Source organism: Eleutherodactylus coqui, chromosome 2 (assembly GCF_035609145.1).
Source record: "Eleutherodactylus coqui strain aEleCoq1 chromosome 2, aEleCoq1.hap1, whole genome shotgun sequence".
Lineage (NCBI taxonomy): Eukaryota > Metazoa > Chordata > Amphibia > Anura > Eleutherodactylidae > Eleutherodactylus > Eleutherodactylus coqui.
Genome location: NC_089838.1, coordinates 249,336,107 through 249,346,990, shown reverse-complemented (window position 1 = coordinate 249,346,990; position 10,884 = coordinate 249,336,107). Strand labels below are relative to the sequence as shown.

The 10,884-nt window shown below is 54.1% G+C and overlaps 1 protein-coding gene across 1 annotated transcript; it reads right to left on the bottom strand.

Moving 5' to 3' along the window:
* Positions 1 to 674: 674 nt before the first annotated feature.
* LOC136610140 (uncharacterized) lies at positions 675 to 9,206 on the bottom strand (the record flags this gene model as incomplete). The annotated part of the gene is made up of 4 exons (XM_066589392.1): positions 7,698 to 9,206; positions 4,058 to 4,501; positions 1,686 to 2,771; positions 675 to 827 (listed from the first exon to the last, which is right to left on the bottom strand). Coding segments are annotated over exons 1-4 (3,186 nt in total), but the record flags the coding sequence as incomplete, so codon positions are not given.
* Positions 9,207 to 10,884: the final 1,678 nt, after the last annotated feature.

Below are 10,884 nucleotides of genomic sequence, written 5' to 3'. Positions count from 1 at the left end.
AGAGTCATAGGACCAGGGACAGTTGGCACACTCGATGGATGTGGTTCTGCTGGCTGGGCATCTCTCTCCCTGGGTGGCGAGCTTGTCACGACCGGGGACTCCGACATGGCCGGGACAGAAACTACCCACCATTCATCATCTACCAGGGGTTCCCCAATACTAGGGGTAGGGATAAGCATCTCCTTATCAGCCGCAGGTTGCTGAAAGTGACAGTGTCTCAACATGTTACGGTGGAGGTTCCTTGAGGGTCCCCCAGTCCCCTCGGGCTCAACCTCATACACGGGGATATCAGGATCTACCTTCTGCTTCACTATGTATGGAACCGCCTCCCACCGCCCATCCAATTTTCCGGTTGGCCTCTTGGCTCTGACTATCACACGATCACCTGGAGCATACTCATCCATCTGCACTGGCCCCGGGTTGGGGTGCACCACTTGTCTCAGGCGCTCACCCACAAGCTTATGTATTGCTCTCAGTCGGCGACGATGGTCTTGCACCCAGGCGGTGGTGCTCCTCGGCGGAGGCTGCCTCGGATCCGGCATGTGAAGATCCTCGATCTCCTGGCCTGCTCTCCCAAACATAAGCATGTGTGGAGAGTAACCAGTGGTATTGTGAACCCTATTGTTGTAGGCCCACATCAGCTCAGGTAAGTACTCTGGCCACTGGGCTTTTTGACTTTCCTCTAGCGTCCGCAGCATCTGTATCAAGGTGCGGTTGAACCGCTCACATGCCCCATTCCCTTGTGGATGGTACGGAGTCGTGCGGGAACGTTCGATACCATAGAGCTGATACAGCTCCCTCATCAAAGCACCCTGGAAACATGCCCCCTGATCTGAATGAATTCTCCGCGGACACCCAAACACTTGTATAAAGTGTTTACAGACTGCCTCAGCAGCCGATTCAGCCGTCTGATCTCTGGTGGGCACGGCCACTGCATATTTTGTAAAGTGGTCCGTCATGACCAAACAGTAGGGGTGTCCGGAGGTAGAGTACCCGATCTGTACATAATCAATCAATAAGATTTCCAGGGGGGCGGAAGTCCGGATAGTTTGCACAGGGGCCCATTGCTCGGGGCTTTTACTCAGCCCGCAGGACCGACATTTCAGACATGCCTCGGTCACCATTTCTCCCAAATCCGGGCAATATACGAAGCGCTGGAGCCATTGGTACGTCTTCGTGCTCCCGAAATGAGCCCCCCTCTCATGGGCTTCTTGAGCGGCAGCTGATCCCAGTGACATAGGGATGACAACCTGTTGCCGGTGCTGCAGCTCGGACTGTACGTATATGGTCCGGCACAGGAGCCCCTGGTTAATACTCAGCTTATCCCATTGTCTCAGCAACTTCTGACCTTCCTGCGTCAGACTGGCCCGCTCGTCCGGGCTAGGCCAAACCTTAGTTCGGACCCACTCTCTCACTTTCCATAGGTCCGAGCAGCTACTTTGGACTCGTTCCCAATCTCCCAACGTCTTCCCCAACACCATCGGCATCCCTGAAGCCACCCCACTTGAATGTGTCAGATTCTGGAATGGTGGTACTCTGCCGAGGTGTGGAATTTCAGTGTCTTCTAAATCCTCTTCTCCCCTCTTGGTTGGCGACCCCACCGGAACTCGGGAGAGGGCATCGGCGTTGCCGTTCTCCCTCCCTGACCGGAACTGGATGCGGTACTGATACTTGGAAAGGCGGGCCATCCATCGCTGCTCAAGGGCGCCTAGCTTAGCGTTCTCCAAGTGCGCTAGCGGGTTATTGTCCGTCATCACAGTCACTTCTGCGCCCGTCAAATACTCTGCAAACTTCTCAGTCATGGCCCAGACCAGCGCCAAAAGCTCCAACCTAAAGGAACTATAGTTGTCAGGGTTGCGCTCCGACTCCCTTAACGACCTACTGCCATAGGCAATGACCCTCTCACGCCCGTCTTGAACTTGAGATAACACAGCTCCAAGACCATATAAACTTCCATCCGTGTACAGCAAGAACGGGCTATCAAACTGTGCATAGGCCAGGATTGGGGCGCTGGTCAGAGTTCTTTTCAATGCCTCGAAGGCTTCTTGCTGTCGTGGTCCCCACTCAATGGGGCGATTCCTGGGCCCTCCGGTTGTGCCTCTCAGCAGCTCGTTTAGTGGACCGGCCAGATGACAGAACTTGGGTATAAATCTCCTGTAACAACCGGCCAGGCCTAGAAACGCTTGTACTTCCCATAGGGTTCTTGGCTGGGGCCACTTTTGCACGGCCTCCACCTTGCTAGGGGCCGGTTGTACCCCTTCTGGAGTGACCACATGTCCCAGGAACTCTATGCGCTGTTGAAGCAGTTGACACTTTTTGGGCTTGATTTTCAGACCATGATCTTGTAGTCGTCCCAGGACCTGCCGCAGTTTTTTAAGATGATCTTCGAATGAAGTCCCAAACACCACAATGTCATCCAGATATATCAATACTGATTCAAAGTTTAGGTCACCCAGACAGTGCTCCATCAACCGCTGAAACGTCCCTGGAGCGTTGGTCAGTCCGAACGGCATCCTATTGAACTCATATAGTCCCATGGGCAAGATAAAGGCTGTCTTTGTCTTGTCTTTTTCAGCTACTGGCACTTGCCAATATCCACTAGCCAGGTCGAGCGTGGAAAAGTACTTAGCTCGACCCAAGGAGGATAGTGACTCTTCGATCCGTGGAAGAGGATAAGCATCCCGGATGGTTCGGGCATTCAATTTCCGATAATCTACACAGAACCGAAGACTTCCGTCTTTCTTTCGCACCAGGACCACAGGAGCAGCCCATGGGCTTTTACTTTCCTGTATCACCCGGTTTTCCAGCATGCTGGCCACCATATTTTTCACCTCTTGATACATCTTGGGTGGGATTTGCCTGTACCGTTCTCGAACTGGCGCAGCGTCGCGGGTAGGGATTTCATGCTCGATAGCGGTGGCACACCCGAAGTCTTCATCATGCCTTGAGAACGCTTCCTGGTACTCCCATAGCGTGTCTTCCAGAAGCTTTTGTTGCCCCGGGGTCAGAGAGCGGGGGTCCACTCCCATCAGAGACATGATCACTCGACCGTTCCACTCAGCTGTTGGGGCCTGTTCTTGCTGGACCTTCACAGCAAAGGTCCAAGCCAACCTCCCATCTGGCTGTAGCGTGAAGCTCCTCCGGTGAATGACACCGCCCTCGGGCACATGAACTTCAGCCAGCAGGGTATTCCCAGGAACGATCGACTCACTGTCCCAGACATTGAGGCAGCGTATAGGCACGCACCCATCTTTCACGGTGACGAGTGCTCGGGCTACCAGCGGGCGGTTCTGCATTTCTCCCCGTGGAGCAGGCTCGATCAGGACCTCCAGTCCATTCAGTGGCCGCCCAGCTCCCACTGGAAGCATCAAAATTTTCTCCTGTCGTGGTGGAATCTTCACTGGAGCTCTCAGCGGTACTCTCACATGCCCAATAGGACACCCTGACATGAGGCTCTTCTGTAAACTGCAGCTCCTCACCATCTGCTGTAGGACCTTTTGAGTTGGCCGGTGCGTGGTGGTCCGCTGCCAGTATTTAGGCCCTTCCTTGGCATAGAGGTAATGATCGAGGTCTCTCAGCACGTTCATGCCCAGCGTTACATCGAGTCCCTTTCGGGACGGATGATCTACCAGCACAATCCCCTTTTTGCCAATGTCCTGCCCAAACAGCCGGACTCGCATCCAGACGATCCCTTGTACATCCATTGCACCATTATTGGCAGCTGTCAACCGGATGACACTTCCATCTTCCGGTTCCATCATATGCCCGAAGTGTCTCTCGAAAAGCTCCAACGGCATCAGGGTGCATTCCGATCCGGTATCCACTAGGCAGTGTACCTTTTGGCCCTCCAGCTCAGCTTCCATAATGGGACTGCTAGCATAGAGATCGCGTTCATTGCGTAGTGGGCTTAGCTCTGAGGGAACTGCCGCAGGATGCCCTGTTACTGCGGCAGTCGGAAGTTTAAAGCCAGCTCAGGTTCCGTCTGTTGGTGGCACTCTCGAGCGATATGGCCATACCGTCGGCAGCTCCAGCAAAGGGGTCCCCTTGATCCCCGCACCCCGGATGGGTCTGGATTAATGGATCCTCGCCCCCGGAACACTCTCTGTGGAGGTGGGCAGGACGATGGGGTCAATCCCGGGGCCCTGGATGAGTCCGCCTTCATCTGGGAGACTTCCAGGCGGAGTTCTCTCATTTCTGCTCGTAGGGCCTGGACCACATCCTTCAAGGACTCGGAGTCTTCAAGACCTCCCCGGGCCCCTGTCACTTGGGTGCTACTCACTGCCTTCACACTCACAGCCATGGGCTCTTCTTCTCTCTCTACAGCAGCCCGGTAAACATTATAAAATGTCAGGTCAGCATCTGCCCGGGTCAACTCTTGCAGTTTATCCTGTAAAAATCTATTGGATAGTCCTAGAATAAATTGGTCTCGTAGTAGCCGGTCCACTTCCTTGAAAGCTCCCATGGCCCCTGAATCCCGTCGTTGCACTTCATTCAACACTTCCTGTAGGGCGTTAGAGTATTGTATTAACGTTTCACCCTCTCGCTGGGACCGGTTGAAGAAGCTGCTGCGCAAATGCGCTACCCTGGTTCGCCCTCCCTGTGCCCCCTCCAGCAGGGAGAATATTTTCTCCAAAGTGTCTCTTTCTGACTCGGGCCGTACCATCACGGTCCGTCTAGCGTCGCCTTCCAGGGCCCCCAATGCTATCTCTGCACGCAGCGCAGGTATCAAATTACTCAATTTAACTATACTTTGTACCCTTTCGGTCCAGTCCTGCAACCCCATATTTTTACCGTTAAACTTTGGCAAGTGCTGCATTAGTGCTCCAGCCGATAAGTACCCTACTTGGGCTGGCGTGACAGGTACTGGGGCTAGGAATTCTTGTTGCGCAGGGGCACCCTGGGCCGCTGGCGCTAGGGGAATGTTTCCCGCCACGTCTCCGTCCATGACGATCGCTGTATCCTGCCGACTACGCCAAGTGTAAGCCGCCGACCGGGGTGGGCTTTCCAGAATACAGCGAAGTCCTGAACAAAAGACGCGACTCAGAACCAATCCGTAGCAATGAGATTTTACTTAATTTGGCAGAACCCTTAACCAACCCGAACTCCCCCAGAAAGTTACATACGCTCAGCGGGGAGGCTGAGACTCTTGTGCCATGCAGCGCTGTGCTCTATAATGTGCGCCTTCAATATCCTCCAAGCTTTTGCCTAGCCGCCGGCCGTCTCTAACCAGCCGCTATTACCTTCTATCACCCTGGAAGCAGGAACAATCAGTGTGGATGCTAGGGAAGCACCGGCGGCACAGCACAAGAGCTTACAATCTTATCAACACACCCGTATTCTCCCCTTACACAACACCACTCAACAGATATAACAATATATAGCTCACAAGTCAAGGCAAAGTACAGTTGCGTAACGTGTGACTTGTAGATATCCTTAGACAGCTCTACGAGTATAGAGTTCTCTGTGTGTTAGGACTATGTCGGACAGTTCAGTCCCCAGCAGTGCGGCCGGCGGCCATCAGTATGCCTAACTAAACTAGCTAACTACAGGCCTTGTTATTAGTCTCAATCAGTTTGGCGGTGCGTGCACGGTTACACCAGAGGCCTTAGTTCTCTGGCTGACCCGGGTCTGGTGGGTACCTTTAGACTTTGTCCGGAACGCAGGAATAGGATTTCATCCAAGAACCATATGAACTCACTGACGCCGCTACTTCTGAGCCCGGTCTGTAATGACCATCTTCTCCGTTAAAATGGTAGTCTGACAAACTCTGGAACAGTCTCTAATGCAGCTCCCCTCATGATAGCTCCGGTCCTCGTTGGGGTCCTTTTCCCGGTGGATCGCAGTGTCTCTCTCGCTAGCTGCAGTCCTCCCCAGCTCATCTCAGCTCGCTCACACGCACCTCTCCTCCTTTTCCTCTGCTCCTCTCTCTGGTCATGATGTACTTCTTTTTTCTCTATCCCAGTCCAGAGCACAGTGACCTCTTGTGGTCAAAAACAAAATGACATTTACAACAGAAACGGACATTCACAGCAGGAGGACTGTTTCACCACCTTACATGCCACCCCACTAGATGTTGCCGTCCCTGGCAACCTCCCCCACTCAAACTCATCCTGCGCGTAGCGCTGTGGGGGTACACCAGCGGTGGACCTGGCCGTCCTGCGCAGAGTCATAGGACCAGGGACAGTTGGCACACTCGATGGATGTGGTTCTGCTGGCTGGGCATCTCTCTCCCTGGGTGGCGAGCTTGTCACGACCGGGGACTCCGACATGGCCGGGACAGAAACTACCCACCATTCATCATCTACCAGGGGTTCCCCAATACTAGGGGTAGGGATAAGCATCTCCTTATCAGCCGCAGGTTGCTGAAAGTGACAGTGTCTCAACATGTTACGGTGGAGGTTCCTTGAGGGTCCCCCAGTCCCCTCGGGCTCAACCTCATACACGGGGATATCAGGATCTACCTTCTGCTTCACTATGTATGGAACCGCCTCCCACCGCCCATCCAATTTTCCGGTTGGCCTCTTGGCTCTGACTATCACACGATCACCTGGAGCATACTCATCCATCTGCACTGGCCCCGGGTTGGGGTGCACCACTTGTCTCAGGCGCTCACCCACAAGCTTATGTATTGCTCTCAGTCGGCGACGATGGTCTTGCACCCAGGCGGTGGTGCTCCTCGGCGGAGGCTGCCTCGGATCCGGCATGTGAAGATCCTCGATCTCCTGGCCTGCTCTCCCAAACATAAGCATGTGTGGAGAGTAACCAGTGGTATTGTGAACCCTATTGTTGTAGGCCCACATCAGCTCAGGTAAGTACTCTGGCCACTGGGCTTTTTGACTTTCCTCTAGCGTCCGCAGCATCTGTATCAAGGTGCGGTTGAACCGCTCACATGCCCCATTCCCTTGTGGATGGTACGGAGTCGTGCGGGAACGTTCGATACCATAGAGCTGATACAGCTCCCTCATCAAAGCACCCTGGAAACATGCCCCCTGATCTGAATGAATTCTCCGCGGACACCCAAACACTTGTATAAAGTGTTTACAGACTGCCTCAGCAGCCGATTCAGCCGTCTGATCTCTGGTGGGCACGGCCACTGCATATTTTGTAAAGTGGTCCGTCATGACCAAACAGTAGGGGTGTCCGGAGGTAGAGTACCCGATCTGTACATAATCAATCAATAAGATTTCCAGGGGGGCGGAAGTCCGGATAGTTTGCACAGGGGCCCATTGCTCGGGGCTTTTACTCAGCCCGCAGGACCGACATTTCAGACATGCCTCGGTCACCATTTCTCCCAAATCCGGGCAATATACGAAGCGCTGGAGCCATTGGTACGTCTTCGTGCTCCCGAAATGAGCCCCCCTCTCATGGGCTTCTTGAGCGGCAGCTGATCCCAGTGACATAGGGATGACAACCTGTTGCCGGTGCTGCAGCTCGGACTGTACGTATATGGTCCGGCACAGGAGCCCCTGGTTAATACTCAGCTTATCCCATTGTCTCAGCAACTTCTGACCTTCCTGCGTCAGACTGGCCCGCTCGTCCGGGCTAGGCCAAACCTTAGTTCGGACCCACTCTCTCACTTTCCATAGGTCCGAGCAGCTACTTTGGACTCGTTCCCAATCTCCCAACGTCTTCCCCAACACCATCGGCATCCCTGAAGCCACCCCACTTGAATGTGTCAGATTCTGGAATGGTGGTACTCTGCCGAGGTGTGGAATTTCAGTGTCTTCTAAATCCTCTTCTCCCCTCTTGGTTGGCGACCCCACCGGAACTCGGGAGAGGGCATCGGCGTTGCCGTTCTCCCTCCCTGACCGGAACTGGATGCGGTACTGATACTTGGAAAGGCGGGCCATCCATCGCTGCTCAAGGGCGCCTAGCTTAGCGTTCTCCAAGTGCGCTAGCGGGTTATTGTCCGTCATCACAGTCACTTCTGCGCCCGTCAAATACTCTGCAAACTTCTCAGTCATGGCCCAGACCAGCGCCAAAAGCTCCAACCTAAAGGAACTATAGTTGTCAGGGTTGCGCTCCGACTCCCTTAACGACCTACTGCCATAGGCAATGACCCTCTCACGCCCGTCTTGAACTTGAGATAACACAGCTCCAAGACCATATAAACTTCCATCCGTGTACAGCAAGAACGGGCTATCAAACTGTGCATAGGCCAGGATTGGGGCGCTGGTCAGAGTTCTTTTCAATGCCTCGAAGGCTTCTTGCTGTCGTGGTCCCCACTCAATGGGGCGATTCCTGGGCCCTCCGGTTGTGCCTCTCAGCAGCTCGTTTAGTGGACCGGCCAGATGACAGAACTTGGGTATAAATCTCCTGTAACAACCGGCCAGGCCTAGAAACGCTTGTACTTCCCATAGGGTTCTTGGCTGGGGCCACTTTTGCACGGCCTCCACCTTGCTAGGGGCCGGTTGTACCCCTTCTGGAGTGACCACATGTCCCAGGAACTCTATGCGCTGTTGAAGCAGTTGACACTTTTTGGGCTTGATTTTCAGACCATGATCTTGTAGTCGTCCCAGGACCTGCCGCAGTTTTTTAAGATGATCTTCGAATGAAGTCCCAAACACCACAATGTCATCCAGATATATCAATACTGATTCAAAGTTTAGGTCACCCAGACAGTGCTCCATCAACCGCTGAAACGTCCCTGGAGCGTTGGTCAGTCCGAACGGCATCCTATTGAACTCATATAGTCCCATGGGCAAGATAAAGGCTGTCTTTGTCTTGTCTTTTTCAGCTACTGGCACTTGCCAATATCCACTAGCCAGGTCGAGCGTGGAAAAGTACTTAGCTCGACCCAAGGAGGATAGTGACTCTTCGATCCGTGGAAGAGGATAAGCATCCCGGATGGTTCGGGCATTCAATTTCCGATAATCTACACAGAACCGAAGACTTCCGTCTTTCTTTCGCACCAGGACCACAGGAGCAGCCCATGGGCTTTTACTTTCCTGTATCACCCGGTTTTCCAGCATGCTGGCCACCATATTTTTCACCTCTTGATACATCTTGGGTGGGATTTGCCTGTACCGTTCTCGAACTGGCGCAGCGTCGCGGGTAGGGATTTCATGCTCGATAGCGGTGGCACACCCGAAGTCTTCATCATGCCTTGAGAACGCTTCCTGGTACTCCCATAGCGTGTCTTCCAGAAGCTTTTGTTGCCCCGGGGTCAGAGAGCGGGGGTCCACTCCCATCAGAGACATGATCACTCGACCGTTCCACTCAGCTGTTGGGGCCTGTTCTTGCTGGACCTTCACAGCAAAGGTCCAAGCCAACCTCCCATCTGGCTGTAGCGTGAAGCTCCTCCGGTGAATGACACCGCCCTCGGGCACATGAACTTCAGCCAGCAGGGTATTCCCAGGAACGATCGACTCACTGTCCCAGACATTGAGGCAGCGTATAGGCACGCACCCATCTTTCACGGTGACGAGTGCTCGGGCTACCAGCGGGCGGTTCTGCATTTCTCCCCGTGGAGCAGGCTCGATCAGGACCTCCAGTCCATTCAGTGGCCGCCCAGCTCCCACTGGAAGCATCAAAATTTTCTCCTGTCGTGGTGGAATCTTCACTGGAGCTCTCAGCGGTACTCTCACATGCCCAATAGGACACCCTGACATGAGGCTCTTCTGTAAACTGCAGCTCCTCACCATCTGCTGTAGGACCTTTTGAGTTGGCCGGTGCGTGGTGGTCCGCTGCCAGTATTTAGGCCCTTCCTTGGCATAGAGGTAATGATCGAGGTCTCTCAGCACGTTCATGCCCAGCGTTACATCGAGTCCCTTTCGGGACGGATGATCTACCAGCACAATCCCCTTTTTGCCAATGTCCTGCCCAAACAGCCGGACTCGCATCCAGACGATCCCTTGTACATCCATTGCACCATTATTGGCAGCTGTCAACCGGATGACACTTCCATCTTCCGGTTCCATCATATGCCCGAAGTGTCTCTCGAAAAGCTCCAACGGCATCAGGGTGCATTCCGATCCGGTATCCACTAGGCAGTGTACCTTTTGGCCCTCCAGCTCAGCTTCCATAATGGGACTGCTAGCATAGAGATCGCGTTCATTGCGTAGTGGGCTTAGCTCTGAGGGAACTGCCGCAGGATGCCCTGTTACTGCGGCAGTCGGAAGTTTAAAGCCAGCTCAGGTTCCGTCTGTTGGTGGCACTCTCGAGCGATATGGCCATACCGTCGGCAGCTCCCGCAAAGGGGTCCCCTTGATCCCCGCACCCCGGATGGGTCTGGATTAATGGATCCTCGCCCCCGGAACACTCTCTGTGGAGGTGGGCAGGACGATGGGGTCAATCCCGGGGCCCTGGATGAGTCCGCCTTCATCTGGGAGACTTCCAGGCGGAGTTCTCTCATTTCTGCTCGTAGGGCCTGGACCACATCCTTCAAGGACTCGGAGTCTTCAAGACCTCCCCGGGCCCCTGTCACTTGGGTGCTACTCACTGCCTTCACACTCACAGCCATGGGCTCTTCTTCTCTCTCTACAGCAGCCCGGTAAACATTATAAAATGTCAGGTCAGCATCTGCCCGGGTCAACTCTTGCAGTTTATCCTGTAAAAATCTATTGGATAGTCCTAGAATAAATTGGTCTCGTAGTAGCCGGTCCACTTCCTTGAAAGCTCCCATGGCCCCTGAATCCCGTCGTTGCACTTCATTCAACACTTCCTGTAGGGCGTTAGAGTATTGTATTAACGTTTCACCCTCTCGCTGGGACCGGTTGAAGAAGCTGCTGCGCAAATGCGCTACCCTGGTTCGCCCTCCCTGTGCCCCCTCCAGCAGGGAGAATATTTTCTCCAAAGTGTCTCTTTCTGACTCGGGCCGTACCATCACGGTCCGTCTAGCGTCGCCTTCCAGGGCCCCCAATGCTATCTCTGCACGCAGCGCAG